The sequence below is a fragment of the Echeneis naucrates genome, chromosome 21 (genome assembly GCF_900963305.1).
Source record: "Echeneis naucrates chromosome 21, fEcheNa1.1, whole genome shotgun sequence".
NCBI classification, from domain to species: domain Eukaryota; kingdom Metazoa; phylum Chordata; class Actinopteri; order Carangiformes; family Echeneidae; genus Echeneis; species Echeneis naucrates.
The window spans coordinates 3,981,005-3,999,681 of record NC_042531.1 but is presented as its reverse complement, the minus strand read 5'-3'; the positions used below and the strand labels follow the sequence as shown (position 1 = coordinate 3,999,681).

At 46.1% G+C, this 18,677-nt stretch overlaps 2 protein-coding genes across 10 annotated transcripts in view; one reads left to right on the top strand and one right to left on the bottom strand.

Annotated features, from left to right (window-relative positions):
• Positions 1-2,916, top strand: part of neb (nebulin) — a 55,781-nt gene extending 52,865 nt beyond the window's left edge. For all 9 annotated transcript variants that reach the window (XM_029530820.1, XM_029530817.1, XM_029530818.1 and 6 more), the window contains 6 exons: positions 143-250; positions 1,009-1,195; positions 1,334-1,426; positions 1,532-1,672; positions 1,759-1,862; positions 2,028-2,916. In XM_029530820.1, the coding sequence (XP_029386680.1) occupies positions 143-250; positions 1,009-1,195; positions 1,334-1,426; positions 1,532-1,672; positions 1,759-1,862; positions 2,028-2,201 (807 nt within the window). In that variant the 3' untranslated portion in view covers positions 2,202-2,916. The remainder of the gene's footprint in view (positions 1-142; positions 251-1,008; positions 1,196-1,333; positions 1,427-1,531; positions 1,673-1,758; positions 1,863-2,027) is intronic.
• A 344-nt stretch (positions 2,917-3,260) lies between these two features.
• tbc1d8 (TBC1 domain family member 8) lies at positions 3,261-17,950 on the bottom strand. Its single transcript, XM_029530926.1, has 20 exons — positions 17,630-17,950; positions 13,380-13,490; positions 13,125-13,243; positions 12,770-12,998; positions 12,345-12,585; positions 10,497-10,704; positions 9,126-9,317; positions 8,703-8,852; positions 8,472-8,622; positions 7,640-7,854; positions 7,404-7,521; positions 6,508-6,793; positions 6,150-6,294; positions 5,970-6,068; positions 5,820-5,888; positions 5,459-5,729; positions 5,312-5,377; positions 5,146-5,232; positions 4,912-5,021; positions 3,261-4,611 (listed from the first exon to the last, which is right to left on the bottom strand). The coding sequence occupies exons 1-20, from the start codon at positions 17,754-17,756 to the stop codon at positions 4,201-4,203; spliced, it is 3,405 nt and encodes a 1,134-aa protein (XP_029386786.1). The 5' UTR covers positions 17,757-17,950; the 3' UTR covers positions 3,261-4,200.
• Between the last annotated feature and the right edge of the window lie 727 nt (positions 17,951-18,677).

The following is an 18,677-nucleotide window of genomic DNA, read 5'->3' as shown; positions in this document are numbered from 1 at the left end:
ATCCCAGTAATGCCCCCCAACAGCTCTGTGTGTCCTCTTATCATTCACTCTCTGTGCTGTCGATGCTAATGGCTACTGTCTGAGAGATTCAGGTGTGAAAGCATGGCGGACGCTCACCGCGCCTCCTCTGCTCCCCCACCAGGTGCTGTACTCTGACAGTTTCCGCAAGCAGGTCCAGGGCAAGGCCGCCTTCGTTCTGGACACACCTGAGATGAGACGCGTCAGGGAGACCCAGCGCATCATTTCTGGAGTAAGATTCTAGTTTGTAACTTTGTTAATACTCAGCAAGTTCTTTGTTTGAAGGATAAGGCCGATGCTTTGTATAATTCCTTTCATCGGTCATACAATAATACCAAAAACCTACACCGTCAGTAGGTCTCAGCCCAGTTTGTTCCCTGTAAACACATCAATCTTGAGTGTGCTTTTATTTTTTGAAAACAGCCTGGTGACGGTAAAACAGCTAGAAACTTTAAAACTGTGGAATAAACGTTTGAACCGAGGGATGACAGACGCACAGAGCGTGTGCCAGAGAGGATTTACAGCAGCAGAACATTGTGTGAATCATATATTGTTTTGTTTTTTGTTTTTGGAGCTCTGAGGGAAAAATGATATCAGACCTTGCCTACAGACACACAGTACCTATTAACTTGTTTTTTGGATCAATTCTCTGTTGGATTTGTTGGCCTTCATTCCTGCTGCCTCTGACATAACTGATTTCTCAACACTTTGAGAAAGTGTCGCACTGCGTCCATTTTACCACGTCAGACTTTGTTGAAGTAACGCTGCTGTTTTTCCAGATCACAGAGACTTTTCTGTTGAATACAATATATTTGTCTGACGAACAGACACTTAACCGATGTCGAGTTCTTCATATCTGTTCATACTGAATGTTGGGAAAGTGCCTTTTAAAGATGTTCCGTCTTTTTGAATAGCCATATCCTTCAGGAGTCGTACTTACGTGTCTGAACTGTGGTTAAGCTGGCTGTCATTGTGATTTGTGCGCTTCAGGTTAGATACCACGAGGACTTTGAGAAAAGTAAGGGCAGCTTCACTCCCACCACCTCCGACCCCGTGACAGAACGCGTGAAGAGGAACACCCAGGACTTCAGCGACATCAGCTACCGCGGCATCCAGAGGCGTGTGGTGGAGATGGAAAGGAGGCGTGCCGTCGAGCATGACCAGGAGACCATCACTGGTACCATCATCAGTCACAGTCTAATGAATCATATTCAAACAGCTGTAAATGTTGTTCACTGTCCGTCTGGGTGTTGAGTACGAAACACATTTAATGCGTCTTAAGACTGAGATCAGTTATTTGACTCTGTGGCTCCAGATCTGCGTGTGTGGCGCACAAACCCAGGCTCTGTGTTTGACTACGACCCTGCTGAGGACAACATCCAGTCCAGGAGTCTGCACATGATGTCCGGTGAGTTTCGTGTGATTAAAACAGCCGAAGTCTGGCCTGTGGAGCTTTTAGAATCTGCACTTATCTAAATTACGTAATTTCTTACCTGTGCTGCTGCTGCGACAGTGCAAGCTCAGCGCCGCAGCAAGGAGCACTCCCGCTCCACCAGCGCTTTGAGCGGCATGGCCGACGAGAAGTCTGAGGTATCCCAGGACCCCGACCACCACATGTCCCTCTACAGCAACGGCTTCATGACCTCCTCCATTGGTAACGATTCAGAATCACTGCCACAGATACATCACGCCTTACAGCTGCAGTGTGTCTCATCCCGTGTTTTCTTTTTCCCTCTGCAGGTTACCAGCATGCCAAGACTGTGGAGCTGCAGCAGAGGTCATCTTCGGTGGCCACCCAGCAGACCACAGTGTCCTCCATCCCCTCACACCCCTCCACCACCGGAGTTAGTAGCTCTTCACATTGCACACACTGCACACACAACATGAGCCAAAAGTAAACGCAGAAAAGTGGTCAATGACCCCGTCACCGATTTGTGCATCCAGGCATTTTTACTTGTGGTCTTTTTCAAAGACAACAAATACATCACCCTGCTCTTCATCCTCTGCAGAAAACCGTGCGTGCCATGTACGACTACACTGCAGCCGACAACGACGAGGTGTCCTTCAAGGACGGTGACGTCATCGTGAACGTGCAGTCCATCGACGAGGGGTGGATGTACGGTACCGTGCAGCGCTCCGGCAAGACCGGCATGCTGCCCGCCAACTACGTTGAAGCAATTTAAAGACAAGGCCCGCCCATCGTCCCTCCGGAGTGGGCGCGACACATCCACAGGGCAAACTGATTGGTCTTCCTGTGAACACAACTGTGGCTTCGTGCAATGTGTAGCTTTAGTTTCTTGTAGCTCTGTATTTGAATTGTGTTGTATTTCTCGTTGGTAAGTCTGTCATCTTTCATATGCTGCTGCTCCCGTTTCCTGTGGATGTGACACAAGCATCGTGACGTGACACATATAAATATTTCTGATTATACATACTATGCCTACTATTTTACTATTTTAGATTGTGTAACTGTTCTAAGACGCCGTCTTTGGACGAGCAAGAGTCACCCCCACAGATCCTGGCCCATTATTTTGTAAATTTCACCAATATTTAATATATATAAAACATTGTTTGCCCGAGTTGCACCAAGAGAGTATTTTCTCATAAAAACAATGGGCTCGAGTAGTTCCTATTGTGTCTTTAATGGAAGTTCTATGGCGAGAGAAAGAAAATGATTAAAACAACGAAACCTACAGGGAGTCAGTTACCATCTACCTCCTCCATGATTAAACCACTCCTGAAGAGTTGTATGAGACGAGCCTCAGTCTTCCCTCCTTTACACTGAAGGCTGGCCACTAGTAGAATGTGTGTTTTGTTTCCTCGGATTGTTTAGGTCCTGCGTTAAGGCAAGTCCTCTACCTTTAATCAGTAGCTAATAAAGCACACCAAGTTCCTGCAGCACCCTGCCTCCTTCTCTTCTTTCTCCAAACGCAGCTGTCAGTCTGTGCATCATATTAATGCAACTTTTCTCTACCCTTGTTTCAGAGCTAACAGACGAGAGTAGGGACATCAGCTTGCTGAGTCTTGCCTGCCGACGCAGGCATAGAGGTCGTTGTAAGTCTACTACCAGTAAGAGCAACTATTTAAATCTGCACATTTGTTAAATAGACACAAACGTTTAAACGTAGCTCTCAGGAGGAACGAGAGGAAGGACCAAATCACTTCTGACAGGGAAACAGATGAATAATCTTTATGCCTGTTTGCTTCTAAAGAAGAAAAGAAAGAAAGCTGTTGTTTTTTTCAGCAACATGATTTATTTTGAAAGACAGTTTCACCAGTGTTGTCTTTTTCCCCACAGCTGTTTCAGCTCACTGCAGATTATTTTCCAGTATTTTGAAAAAAGTTTAGAAAACATCTGTAATTGGGCCATGACATTCAAGGAAACAGAAGTTATAAAAATCTGTAAAAAAAAAAAACAAAACAAAACAAAAAAAAAGAGACACTCAGCTCATGCTAGGTTTGTCTTTATGCTTGTAATGATTAGTAGAACAAACTTTCTAATAAGGCAGCCTTTATGAGGGGTTATGAGTTATGTACGTACTAATACTTCATAGATAGGTGAACAGTTTTCATCCTCCTGCAGCAGCTCTTTTGTCTTTAATGCTTTAGTTGAACAGTTTTCCTACTTTGAAGGAATGTTTGACTGGAAAAATTAAGAGTTTTTAATATTTTAGTCTTTTATTTGACTTACTAGCTTCAGATGTTGGCTTGATATGAAATGAAAAAGCATTTTGTTAATGACTGACTGGTGTATTAGAAGGTGAGACACTATTAATGACTCTCAGGAAATGTTTCACAGCCAGGAAAGTGAAAAGCTGATTAAATGAAATGCTTATAACTGATCTGTAAAGCATTAGTAACTGACACTTTATCGGGGGTACCTTAATGAGAGAAAGTGGTGGCAGGTTATTCACAGGAAAGTCTAACTGCAGGCAACCTCACGGTGACATAAGAAGGCAATAATTGTAATTTCCCATCATCCATAGCACAAAATCATGGTTAGAGCTTTGGAGCTAAAAAAACCAAAGCTCATCTCTGTTGTCAGCTACAGGCAGATTTGGATCAGGGCGTCACTTGTGTCAGTCGTACTACAGATATAAGAAGTGTCACATAACTTTAAGGCTGTCACAGTTGATACTGAGATATTTGGCTTCTGTCGCAGCTCCGCTGTTCACATTTCAGTCACCTCCCCTGCTGCAGTGTGAGCAAGCCCACCCGTTGGTGGTACTGCTTCTCCCTGGCCACGGCGATCAGCGCCGACAGATCCACCGGCTTCTCGAAAAAGTTCACCAACGCTTGCTCGGTCAGCAGCGATGCCAGGATCTGAGCGTAGCTGACCGTCCACTCCTTCTCCGCCGCCAAGCCCCCTCGGCCTCCGCCGGCGCTCTCAGAGGCCACCTGCGCGGGCTGCGCTCCCTTCAGCTCCTCCTGGCCGGTGACCTCTGACCCCGAGCCGTGTCCCCCTCGGTGGCCAGCCTCGCCGATCTGCAGCACGAGGCTGGTCACAGTGGCGATGGCCTGGAAGAGGTCGTTCTCCTCCGGGTCACCGTGGAACATACTGTAGAGTGTTTTACAAAACTGGATGAACTCCCACTGCAGAGGAAGAGATGAGGCGGTTTACAACAGCACTTCAAACACATTTTATCAATTCATATTTTTTTTTATCTATATAAACTGATTTACACAAAAAAAAAAACAATGAATGTGTGTTTTCTGTGTAAACTGAGCCAGTTTATATGAGATAGGATAGAAAAAGCTATTTAAAGACACAAGTTCTGGGTTTTAGTAACATAGTTAAATGATAATGGCCACAATCTGGATCAGTTTGTATATCACAGCAGAGTCAGACACTCTAACGCACAGGTAAGGATTGTGTTTCATTTCGATAGTTACCTGGTTCATCAGTGGCAGAGGTTTCTCCACATCCTTCTCCTTCTTTTTGGCCAGATCCTCCAGCATCTGCTTCAGCTGCTCCTGATAATCTTTCACTCCACCTCCAGCATCTGGAACCAAAGTCTCAGTTGCATGTTAGATGTACACAAGACACATAGTTTGTGTTGCCTATTTTATTGTGTGTTTTTTTATTATTATTTTAGTTTTGTTGAGCTGATGAATAGCCTGGCTGACCGGAGGGCAGATTAACACAGAGCGGTCTGGTGGTGGACAGCAGAGGGCTCTTCATCACTGAGGGGTCATCCTCACTTTCTGTCAGTGCTACAAACACACACACACAGTAAAGTTAATCCCTGAATTACAGGACAAACGTATCATGACTTGGTGCCAACAGAACAACCTGGAGGGATGTGGAGTCGGTACAGCAGTTGTATTTTCTCATTGAACTCTTCACAGTACAAAGCGTCTGAAAATGAGGAGACGTTGAATTGAAGTGTCTGTTTTACGCACAGTGAATTACAGACATGAGGCGTCAGCAGCAACTCACCCAGCCAGCCGGCAAACTCTCTGAAGGTCACCAGGTTGTCTTGGTCCTGGTCCAGGAGGGTGAAGGTGCGGTTGGCCACCGTGTCGGCGTGCTGGTTCGAGCCGCCGGGCCACGGCACCAGCAGCCCGTACAGGCTCTTGAACTGCGGACGGTCCAGACGGTACTGCCGCTCCATGTAGGAGCGACCGGAGACTCCATAACTCCACGCTGCCGCCTCCGCCGCCGCAGCAGAGCTGCTGTCGCCCCAGTACAGACTGATAAAGTGCTCCGTCTGGACGGGGGGAGGGGAGAAACCACGGATCATAGCATTATAAAGCTCAGTTTTCTGACAAACCTCCGTGGAAAAGGGTTCAGGAGATACCTTGAAGAGGTCGTAGACATCAGCCAGGAGCTCTGCAGGAAGGGAAACATCTGGAGCCACCAATCTCAGCTGCACAGACACAGTACAGATCATCAGTTCTGAAGTTATCATTTCCTTTAAAGCTGCTTCAGAAACATCTGCTTTGCTCACAGCATTTTCTTTGGTGGTGTCTTCGTGAGCCTGCAGCACCCGGATTCTGTGTCGACAGCGAAGCCTCTCGATCTGCCGCACAGTCAGGTCTCCGAATTTCTGTCGAGGGAAGACACAGATAACAGAATAATCCAGTCCAGTAACTGAACGACGTGACCAATTTTTGTCTATTCATCTCACCTCGTAGGACTCGTTGATGAGGTCGGTGATGTTTGCATGTGCCACAGCAGGATGATCGGCGTCACTGCTGCAGCCGCTCTCCTCTGCAGCAGGCGGGGAGGACGGGAAGCAGGACGACTCCTTACTTCCAACCTGGTCCAGAAAACTGCAAAGAAGAGGTTTGATAAAAACAAGAAAACAACTGTGCCACCTCTGAACGACCTCGTCCAACAAATGAGCATCTTCTGGGTTATGATTTAAAATGTTTACAGCCGCACAGCTGCCATAAATGTCTCTGGTTTAAGGCAGTGACTGAGCAGGATTTAGATTTACTTGAATCATGAGAAACGTCTAAGTTCAGCTCACGATCAAATCTTACCTGGTGAGAATCATAAGTGCCTGCCCGTCATCGATGCTGGCAGAGAGCTGGGCAGCGTTGGCCTCCAGCACGGCCAACCCCAGCTGGAAGATGGCCTTGATTCCGTGGAAGAAGAAGCAGTCGACCACGCAGACGGCGCTGTGGAAGGGCAGGACGCTGAGGAAGAGGGTGAGGAACCAGGAGAGGGAGACGGAGGACAGCGAGGAGAGGTCGGGGACGTGCTCGGCCAGCTCTGGTAAACGCTCCCGGATCAGCTCCTCAAACACGGACTGATCCACCTGAGCTCCTGTAGGAGGAAAACACAGCGAACTACTAATTTAGTTTTCACAGCTTTGACCACAAGATGGCAGCAACAGAACAACATGTTACTTTTTCTCTTCATTATGGTCAACAAAAACTCCTGAGACACAAAACAATAATTATTTTATCCTTCTAGGAAGTGCCGTCTGACCACAGCCACACTTAGTGACATTAACATTTTCACTGAAGATGCGGTCACACACACACACACACACACACACACACACACTGTTGATCGGTTCGAGTCATTGCTGTTTTTGTCTCTGAAGGGGAAATTGGTGATACTAAGAAAAGTATGATCTGTTAAACAAACACAATCTGTGCTGTGTCAGAGATGAAGAGGTGAACACAAACATCTGACCATTAAAAGCAAGAGGAAATTGTTTTCAAGTGCTCCTTACATTCATAAACATACATCCACACAAACACAGGAAATGAGCTCTTCTTTTAGTGTCAGACAAAATAACCTCAGTCTTCGTGTCATCAAATGCTCCAACAGAGGAAACATAGGTTACATGACTGAACATCTCATGTGCCTTTAAACAAGCAGCAGCAGCTGCTGTAACTCAGTGAATGATTGACCTTCGACCTCTCACCTATGACTCTGCGGTTGAAGTAGTCGGGCAGCATCCTCTCACAAACAGCCACGAGCAGCCAGAAAGCTTCTTCTTCTTTGGCGTAGAGCAGCAGCACTGAGGCGAGGATGTTCATAGACTGGACAGAGAAACATAAATCCAAGACGTCAGTGTTTAAAATTTCCTGTATTTGCCCTTCGCTCGTTCTCAGCCATTGTTTTTTCCCCGACAGCGTCTCCTCCGCTCTGCTCTCTCACCTGACAGTATCCGATCTTTGGGTTGCGATGAGCGTAGGCAGTGAGGACGCGCCTGAGCGCGGCGATCCCGGTGGGGTTTTGGAAAGCAGGATGGTCCGGCAGGGAGCGGTGAAGGTCGCGTTCGATCTCCTCCGTGGCCAGGTTGCTCTGGCCCATCGACTTCTGCACCAGGTTGGTGTAGTAGCCCTGATGAGACTCCAGCTCTGAAGATGCATCTGCAACACGACAGGGGAAGAGATGGTGACAATCAGCAGGCGCTCTTTAGGACACTGACACACTAACAACACACAATCAGCCACACTGAAGCACAGAGAAGTGAGAGTGAGCAGAGGAAGTGACAGCCAACCAAAATAATGGCGTGAAAATAGTTTGGTTTACGAGGCTGGCAAGGTGGAAGCAAAGAGAAAGTTATGTCCTAGCTGTGGTTTCTCTTTCAGTATCAATCAAGTCTAAAAAAAAAAAGAAGTCTGTCTGTTGTGCCATTTAGTATAAAAAAGAAAAAACTGCTACTGGACTTAAGTCTTTACTTCTGGTGGATCTACTTCCTCTAAAACAAAAATGGCTTTTCAGAAGTGTTGCAAAGTTGGATCAACAGTTGTGTGTCATCTCCACCTCATCTGTAATCACACAATGCATGAAGCTCGTTTGTCCGACGGCTGTGAATCAATTATCAGTTCCAATAAATTAACATGCTGAACACAACCGCCTTTTTGTTTTTGTGCATCTGTGCTACAGCTGTTTTGTTGGCCATTTTCTGTGTCCGTCAAGCGATTGTAAGGATGCAGAAACAGTCTTAGAGCTCGCCACAGCACTCTCTCTCTCTCTTTCTCACCAGAAAGCGTCATCCACAGCTCCCCACGCAGCGACTCTGGTATCCCCATGGCGACGAGCCTCTGGATCTTCTCCGTACGAAACATGTGGACGCCGCGGCCGAACTCTGAGAAATGATCGTCCCACAGCCGCTCCTTCACCTGCTCCATGCTCTGACACAGATTCACACATTCAGCCTTTTTCAGGCGAAACAAAAGGGAACCAAGAGCTCGGGACCTGAGAGTCCGCTCACCTTGTTGCCGTTGGCTCCCGGCTGGTTTTGGTGGAAGGCCGTCATCAGGGCCTCGCTGTTGACCGTGTTGCGCAGAACCTGCTCCTCGATCTCCTCCTCGTCCGAGAAGCCGGTGTCGTAGTAGAAGGTGTAGTAAGGCGTCGGGGAGCTCTGAGGTACAAAACAAATGAGCAGCAACAACTGAAGCATTTTAAGATGGAAACCTCTGACCTCCAGTGCAAAATCTCTGAGGCTGAATCTGAGAAAATATCTGTCATGTTTGTGATCGTTTCCATTAGATGTGATGACGGAGCAAATGGCAGCAATAATAAGATGTAGCTACATGAATTGCATTTCACATCCTGTTCTATTATCTTTATTTTTTCACGAAGCTCCAGAGAAGGTTTTCTGATCAGATGAAGAAGTGAAGGCACTTGAACGCACCACGCTCCTCTCCTTCTTGCTGCGAAACATGGACTGTTTCCACTGCAGAGCTTTCAGCCTGCAGCTCAGACTCCCCACCAGCTCGTCTCTGTCCTGCAGCTCGATCAGCTGGAAAGCTTTCTTAGTCCGAAGGCTCACGATGACGGGGTTGGGGAGCGAGCTGGTGCTCTCCGCTTTTTCTATCGATAACACCTGAGGAGAGAGTCGAGGAGACGAGGCTTAAAAATCACACGCTCCGTTTGAGCAACCTGGGCTGATTCCCACCGCTAACGGGGCAAAGAGGAGATGAAGGAAGTCCAGCAAATAAACTTAGGCAGGAAACTCTAGTGACTGAATTGTTATGCACACGTGTTTACATCCTTCCAGTTATATTTATGTACCACGTCTGAACTCAGGTCATGAACATCAAAAATAAATATTTATTTGACAGTCGATACCTGTAGTTTAAATTTTAATGTTGTCAACATTTTCAAATATTAAATTTGAACAACAAACAGGTGAACCAGAATTATACAGCGCGGCAGTATAACTAAATGTAACACACACTAAGATGACAACAAATGGAGAGAATCTACCCTGATGTCACCACAAAACCCACAGGAAGTGAGCAGGAACACACCAGACAATGGAGGTTAAAGAGACTGCAGGAGCAGGGGGGGAATTATTACCTCCTCACCGCGACAGATTAGGTGGGAGGAGGCGATTATGCTTTTCTAAAGACAATGACTCAACAGAAAACAGAGGAAAGAGGATTAAACCGCAGAAGAAGAAGAAGAAACTGAACATTGTTCACGAGCGGGCCGGGCAGCTGGCTGCCTAATCTCTGCTTCTCAGAAACAACAAAACCAAAATGAAGCAGCACAACAACAACAAAGCATACAATACGAGCCACTATTTTACATTTTTGGTGTTCGTCTTCTAGTTTACACCAACATTTGACGTTAGTCCCCCTGAGCATGTGAGAAAATGTATTGTACGTTTAAAATAACCTGGCATTCCTCCCCAGTCTTCTGTGTGTGAAGTTAGCCTGCAGCAGATAACTTCTCTTTGTGTTTGCAATGTGTTAATGTGTGTGAACATGAAACCAGTCCCCATGTTACTCTTTAACCTGCAGCTGACAGAATAAACACAGGCTGTAAAACTACCTACCTCAGAACACACAGCCGTTATAGAAAGCCGGGCTCAGACAAAGCTAAAGGGTCGGAACAGACGGAGGACGGAGGACAGTCTGTGGATCAGCTGGTTAAACTGAGCTAATAAACCAACGGCCCTCTTCTGTTCCTCCCTTCCTGCAGACGTGAAGTCAGTGAAGTGAACCTGGTTCATCTGCAAGGAAAGAGGGCTGAAGTTTTCTCCGCAGGCCGTACGTACCTCTGAGAGGGGAATGAGCAGGATGCAGCTGCCCTCCTCCCGGCTGCAGAAACACAGGTAGCTGTCGGTGGTGTAGAGAGTCCCGGCCGTGTGGCAGCGAGCGTGCGGCGTCCACACCGAGCAGGACGCCACTTCGTGGAGTCTTTCGCCACGAGGGAGCCTGAACAGAGCCAGGACGTACTCCCTCAGCGCCTGCTCCTCCAGGATCCTGAGGAGAGGAGGAGGAGGCAGAATATTAGGTTTAGATCCAATTTATGGTCATTAGGAAAGAAAAGCATCGCAGACAGACGGATGGACTGCTAAGAGCTTTGCCTTCTCACTCACTTTCCCTTCCAGCTGCACACGGGTCAATGAAACGCTTTTATTTTGGCTAAGCTGATATCTACTTTTCAACAGCAGAGAGAAATAAATATCAAGGAATTTCACATTTCTGATGAATGATTACATCGTTCAGCTTGGCAGAAAATGCTCGGTGAACATTAAACACGAATAAAACGACAACGTACGTACGATCATTCACCACAGTGAGTTCAGACATAACTGGGCGAAATCATGTGACCTTCAGCGGAAGGAGAGTTCATCCGACTCAAATGTAATCACATTTTAGGTCTTCCCCACAAAAACGCCTTTATTCAGCTCTCTCTGACGGACAGACCTGGGGTGAACCTCAGGGAGGATGAGAAACAACAGATCTATTTTTGGGGCGATGCTTCTCTCCCACAGAGCAACAGATGACCTAATTCCTGCTCCACTTGGAGAACTGAGGTCTTCAGTGTTGTTGTAAACTCCCACACACTGGCACATTGTGCACATATTGACGGGCAGAAGGGCAGATTTGCAGTCATGAAGGACAGCATACTGCCCTCCATGACAAGGAGCCAAATCCGGTTTGAACCCCGAGGAGATGAGCTCAGTTTTCTATTTTTTTCTTTGTTTTTCTCCAATCTGTGACCCAATTCATATTCTTCCCTGAAGGATTCCCATCAAGAATAATTATATGTGTAGGCACTGAAGACACTGAGGGGATGATACGCTTTTAAAAGTCAAGAAACAGATTTCTGTTGTTGGTTGATTACAGAAGGCAGCGAAGAACCAATTTAAAGTTTCTCAGCAGAAACTAATCTTCTGACTTTAAGTCTTCGTTTAAATTCAGCTTCTGGTGTTTCTCAGTTAAAGCATTTTTATTCACACCCCCTCTGTTCAGTGATGGAGTCCCTGTCCTCATCTTTGTCTCATCTTGTCGTTTGTTTTTGATTAACTTTGTTTACTACAGTGTACTAAATCCATCTGCTACAGCTGCTACAGCAAAAACATGCATTATTAATGTGAACTACACTTAACTCCGTCGACTTTAACTCAACTTCCTGTTTTGGTTTTGAGGTCGAGTCACCCAGCAGGTCACAGCGATGGAGCAGAGCTGTGAGAAAAAAGTTTCGCACCATGTTGTTTGTGCAGCCGGTTGACAGCGCTTTACAGTTAACAGGACGCACAATGCGAGCTGAGACAGTAATGTGATACTAACACAAAATAAAACGCACACCAGCATCAGATGTGTGTTTGCGGGCAGCTCTTATCTGTTTCACTTTCCTTCCTCTATTTGTCAGGTGGTCAAAAACTCTGGAAAGCCCCGACACACACATCAGATTAGGGGGAGCTGTATCAAACCTCTTCTGAAACTTTCCGAACCAACGCCCACTTCGCTCTGTGAACGTCCAGCTGTGCAGAGATAACAAAGCTGCCAGGTTTCCACTTTATTTACTCTCCTCAGCCAGAACATTCAGATCGACGCCTGAGAAATCACTGAAAACGTGAACTTAAACGAGCCGCGTCTTGTCGGCCTGTTCTGACCTCTTGGTGATGCGTGTGGGCTGCTGCAGGACTCGGTCCAGCTCCAGGCCCTCGCTGTCCAGCAGCCGCCTGAGGGCGATGTCAGCCAGCTGACCTATGACCCTGAACGCCTCGTCCAGGTTCAGGAACATGGAGAACTCCCTCTGCCGCTGCCGGGTGTTGACCCGGATCGCCTCCGTCATCAAACCGGTGGAGACCCGCTCCAGCCCCGTCATCTCCGCCCAGGGAATGACAAATTTGACTGAGAAAGAGAAGAAGAAGAAGAAGAAGAGGAAAAAAAAAGTTGGCCCAGCAGCACCGTGTTTTACATGTTGGTGATCTAGATTGGCTCACTGCTTTATAACTGATCCGGCTGAAGGAACAGAGGGCGCTCGATCACTCCCTAACTGTCTCAACAAGCAGAGCCCTCACTTTGGTGTACAGACCTTCCTTCCCCAGCAGGAAGGAGTAGAAGGCCATGTGGTTGATGCTGAGGTAGAGGAAGCCCTGCCGAGGCACCCGGCCCTTCCAGCAGCAGCAGGAGTAAAACGTCACCAGTTTCTCCGATGACGGGAGGCCGAAGCGCAGCTCGAACTTCATCAGCGCCTCCCTGAACTTCTCCGGGTCCTCCTCCTGGGCCGCCTGCCGGCCCTGCACCTCCTCCGCGATGAGGCCCTGCAGAGGAGGGAGCGCCCTCAGTTTGGGTTTTCATCATCATCATCATCATCATCATCTAATCTCCAGATGTTCTGCTCTGATCCTTACATCTTTGTAAACACGTTTCAAAATCAGGTTTCACACCTTGACTTTTCCTTTGACAAAGCTGGCGACATCCTCCTTGTTCTCAAACACAGACAGGGAGTGAAGCAGGTTGTGGACCAGCCAATCCCAGTGCTTGTTCACCTCCTCGATGGCGGCTCCTGACCAACACAAAGACAAAACAACGAGAATGAATCATCCGAGGGGAAAGAAAAACAGAAACACAGCACACACAGATCCGACCGCCTGATAACTCCAGACAGCAGGAAGAGAGGGAGACATGACGGTTCATCTCACCGCTGGCGATGACCCAGCTGATCTGAGAGCCGGGGACCTGGAGCAGGATTCGGAAGGGGGTGACCCGGGCGTTTGAGTCCAGCACCGTGTCCAGTGCTCCCACTAGGAGACCTGCACGGATAACAAAACACACAATTCAGACTGGGCCTCAAATTATGTGAACTAAACACCTACAAACTTGTGTGTTTGTTGTTTTGTACCTTCTAAATTCCTCATTTAAATGACTGTATATGTTTATCTGCATTTAAAACATCGTCTGGTTCAACCATTAAATTCATGCACTTCAGGGTCGGCTTCAGTTTGGTGCTCACGTTCCACTCGACACACAAAGAATGCTTGTGGTGTGAATGTGGTCACGTGGCTGGGTGTGGACACTTTTTGGTCGCTTCTTCTTCGGCTGCTCGCCATCTTCATGTGATCACATACAGTCTGAGTCTTAAAGCTTCAACCCAATTCAAAGACATGAGCCATTAACAGAATGCTTAAGCACACATTGTATGAGCTGAAAAGAAACATATTAAAAGGTCATCGGCTGCTGTTTAACTCTCAGATCAGTTTGGAAATGTAAATGATTATTATTTACAAAGCTGCAGACATGTTTCCGTTTAAATATACAAATATATGAAGCTGGCAAACCTTCTTTGGCCGACTGTACTGGAGCGTGACCTTTTTAGGGAGGCAGAGCTGTAGATGTTTTTTTACAGCATTCATTAATCACTTCAAACTTTGGCTCTTTTTAATATGTTTATTTCAAAGGTTCAGGGCTGAGGGATTACCTACAAACAGAGCTGATTCTTAAAGAGCACATTTCACACTTGATCGACTTTGAACTTTCTCTGACAACTTTATCAATCACAGCAAATGACAAAGCTGCGTGTCAAAGTTGTGACTGGGCAGTGGGATCTCCATCTACTGAGTGAGAGGGTTCTGCACACATGATAAAATTTAAAAGCTTCGGGGTTGACGGCCTATAAAACCTGCAGTGAACGCACCATAAGCTGCCAAAAACAGCTACTAACCCGAAGCAGAATGAAATTCACTGGAGGCTTTGTGAGAGTCAGCGTGCAGTTTAAAAGGCCTTTATTCCTTTTTTATTTATATTATATCATTAAAATGCTGGGAAACTATACTGTTAGTCACAATGCAGCAAAAAAAAAACACTGTGGAGGAAGCATGCTGGTTGTAAATATAGATCGTCTTCCAGCAGACGGCTCTGGCTCTGTGCCAAAAGGTAAATCAGATCTTAGAACCAGCGTCGACCTGCCCGAAGCCTGGCAGCACAAAAGCATCCATCTGCCACCACAAAGCCCAGAGAAGTTTCCAAGAGTGCAGGAAAACGGAGATGGGAGTCGATATGAGTCACTGTCACGCTGCAGCAGAAGACTGATGTCTGTCTATTAATGAATGAAATAAATGTCTACGTCCACCTCAGAGCATTAATACTAAAAAATAAAAGGCTCGTTGGAAAAAGGCTCCTTCGCGTGTACTTTAGATTAATAGCGGAAAATATTTGGTTGGAAATAAAAACAAGGTTTAGTATGAAGAGACTGATCAGCTGCAGATGTTTGGTTGCCCGGCCCCCCTCCCAGAAATCAGGGCATGGCAGTTTGTCCTCAGTGGTGTGATCTGGAGCCGGAGCGTGTTTTAACAGCTTCGAGTCCACATTGTGTTTTTGGTTTCTGCTTTCATCTTTACAGCTGGACACATAAAACACAGAAAGATCTGCTCTGCGTCGCTTCCTCTGCCTTTTGGAGGAGGAACTCCAAAGGGAAGGTTGTTTAATCAGTTAATGTTAAACATCAGGACTTGACCCTTGACCCCGTCTTTCTATGGGAACGACGGAAATAAACACATACACAAAGTGAAAACCTGGCCAGGAAGTTCCAACTGCTCTGTTTTATGAGAAGAGAGCAGGTTTTAGGGAAAATGGCTTTAGGAAGAGACTTCCTGTGACACGTCTAGTTCCATGTCGCTCATCTATTCAATCCAGCGTCCGCTCAGTGACCAAAACTGTAAATCCTGTCGCACACATGATACAAAACACAAAGAGGAAGCGAGCCAGAGGAAGCAGCAGACAGGCCGAGATGTAACTCAGAGCGGCGGGAAGCGGCAGCTGCAACCAGAACACGCTCAGACGTCTGTGAAATAAGGATCCAGGGATCTGCAGGGTGAACACCGAGACGATGTACCACAACTGGAGGTGGACAGAGTACACAACTTCACTACATGAGTAAAAGACGTCTGCATGTTAAAAAAAATTACAATTAAAAACAATGAAATGAGTAATGTTAGACTAGCGCGAAAGTAGTGAGTAACGAGAGCATCAATAGAAACTATAAAAAAAAAAAAAAAACAAGTAAATTTACTTCGTTACTGTCCACGCCTGATCTCCAGACCATCCCAGAAACAACAGAACCTGTAATTCTCCTGCAGGAAATTACAGCCAGAGGTCTGTTCCCCAGAAAAAGGCTAACCACAGAAATCCCAGAAAAGACAACAGTCCAGTTTCTGTAACGTTCTCATAGCACAGTCAAGAACAAAACATGAAATATTTAAAACTAGAACACAGAGAGAGAAGGGGCAATTAATCCTGAGTTAATGTTGTTATCGAGTGCTGTAATCCCACTGAAGGCTGAGGAAAGATGAAAGCCTCTGCAACATAAGCCTGACTTAAGTTAACCTAAATCTTTACTGAGCTTTCATAAATCCATAAATTAACACAGTCGCACTGATGAGAATCTGGTTTAAGTTGTGATAATGACCGCAGCTCCAGAGACTTCAGAAACCAATCCAACAACAATCTAAACAAAATGACACAGAGCTTTTTGTACGGACAGTAAAATCATGGACTCCCACTATAAAGAAAATCAGAGTTCAAAGTAGGAATTTAGAGGAAGGCGTTCGGACTTCGGCTCCTCTTCTCTGGGTAAAGGATTAGGGTTCAAATCTTCTGGTAAAATACCAGAAGAAGTAAAAAACAAAGGGCCTGTCGTGGAAAAGTAAAGTGAAGTTAATTTTAACCAGCATTAGGAAGTGATGCATTCACTGCCTCTGCCATCATGGGACTTTTGACCCTCTCACTTCCTGCTGCAGGTGCTTCAGGTTTTGGTCTTTTTGGGAAGTGAAACAGTTTTGCTTTGACGCCGAGGATTTTTTATTTTTAATTTTTTTTACAGAAATTTTGTAGAAAAGTCCCAGCTGGAGCGGGCTGAAGGTTACACTCTCATGTTAATCTGTCACATGGCCACGGTTGCCATAGTGAGCCAAACTATTGTATCAGGGCAATCCAAGATTAGTAATAATCCAAGTTTCCCCTCATTTTTTGGCTCAACACTTAAAGTTAACTCTTTAATCCTGATTTCTGGACCCCCCCCCCCCCACTGTTGGCCTTGTTGTTTACCTGTGGCCCTGCCTGTGCTCCTATTGGCTGTTTGTTTGTTGTTGTTGTTGTTGTTGTTGTTGTTTACCTGTGATTCTGCCTGTTTGTCTGTTGTTGTTGTTGTTGCTGCTGTTGTTTACCTGTGATCCTGCCTGTTTGTCTGTTGTTGTCGTTTACCTGTGATCCTGCCTGTTTGTCTGTTGTTGTTGTTGTTTACCTGTGATCCTGCCTGTTTGTCTGTTGTTGTTTACCTGTGATCCTGCCTGTTTGTCTGTTGTCTGTTGTTGTTGTTTACCTGTGATCCTGCCTGTTTGTCTGTTGTTGTTGTTGTTGTTGTTTACCTGTGATCCTGCCTGTTTGTCTGTTGTTGCTGTTGTTGTTGTTGTTATTGTTGTTGTTGTTGCTGCTGTTGTTTACCTGTGATCCTGCCTGTTTGTCTGTTGTTGTTGTTATTGTTGTTATTGTTGCTGTTGTTGTTTACCTGTGATCCTGCCTGTTTGTCTGTTGTTGTTGTTGTTTACCTGTGATCCTGCCTGTTTGTCTGTTGTTGTTGTTGTTATTGTTGTTGTTGTTGTTTACCTGTGATCCTGCCTGTTTGTCTGTTGTTGTTGTTGTTGTTGTTGTTGCTGCTGTTGTTTACCTGTGATCCTGCCTGTTTGTCTGTTGTTGTTGTTGTTGCTGCTGTTGTTTACCTGTGATCCTGCCTGTTTGTCTGTTGTTGTTGTTATTGTTGTTGTTGTTGTTGCTGCTGTTGTTTACCTGTGATCCTGCCTGTTTGTCTGTTGTTGTTGTTGTTGCTGTTGTTTACCTGTGATCCTGCCTGTCTGTTGTTGTTGTTGTTATTGTTGTTGTTGTTGCTGCTGTTGTTTACCTGTGATCCTGCCCGTCGGCTCCCCGTGGCCTCTCCTCCTCTGCAGGAGGAAGAAGTCGTTGCTCCTCTCGGTCACCCAGAGCTTCAGGGCGTTTTTCAGCAGGACTTCCTCCGGGTTCAGCCACATTTCTTCCAGCAGGGAGGGACCGCAGGCCGGTGTGTGTCCGCCCTCCGGCTCCGGGGCGGCCTGCTCGGACCTACAGCGGCCGGTTGTCCGGCTGATCCATGGCTCTCCGGGCCGGCCGGGACTCGGTCTGGTGTCGGACTTCTCCGGCTGAAGTCTGCTGAGACGGCCGATCCGCAGCAGCTGTACACACCACACGGAGATCGTCTCTGTGGAGGAAGAGGGCTCACTCTGCGGCCGGGGAGTACAATATTACTGATTAGCCTAATAAATATATTTAAATAGTACCAGCTTTTAGAGCGCAGCTCATTTTTTGTCTTTTTCACAAAACCTTTATTTATATTGTCAGAAAGTTTCTCCTGTAATGAACTTCAAATCAACCAACATCAAGATATTATCAAATTAATATTTTTAAATCACTCCGATGCTGAGTAGTCAAAAAAATCTGTAATATTTGGAGAAATAGTGCTAAGGGGGTCATTAAGTGACAAAAAGCTTTGGACTGCACAAACTTATTGATTGATTGATTGATTGATTGATTGATTGATTAATCGATCAAACAAAGTGATTGTGTGACTGTGATTGCAATAGAACCACAACTTCTGGAGCGTCCAGACATTTGTGGTCTGAATAAAAACGGACAAAGTGAGACCTCTTCATCTCATTTTCTTTCTCTTCCGCATTTCACCAACTTTCCCTTCCGCCAGTTCCGGTTGACCCCCCCCCCCCACACACACACACACACACACACACACCCTCCACACTTCTCAGGTGTTCAGTCAGAACAAGCAGCTTTTTGTTACTCAGTCCATTCATTAATATGACAAAGACACCTCGCTGCGTTTTATTCTGATTATAATAAAATATATAATAATACAATATTATTTTTACATTGGTGGATTTTGTGAAATATTCAGGGTGATT

What these genes read in the sequence shown, in the direction of transcription:
- tbc1d8 (XM_029530926.1), bottom strand. Translation starts at nt 17,756, where the DNA reads ATGTGGCTGAACCCGGAGGAAGTCCTGCTGAAAAACGCCCTGAAGCTC. An exon ending in GCACTTATGATTCTCACCAG is followed by an intron (nt 6,295 to 6,507) that starts GTAAGATTTGAT and finishes TCTTCTTTGCAG; the next exon opens with TTTTCTGGACCAGGTTGGAA. An exon ending in CCGACTCCACATCCCTCCAG is followed by an intron (nt 5,233 to 5,311) that starts GTTGTTCTGTTG and finishes GTGTGTTTGTAG; the next exon opens with CACTGACAGAAAGTGAGGAT.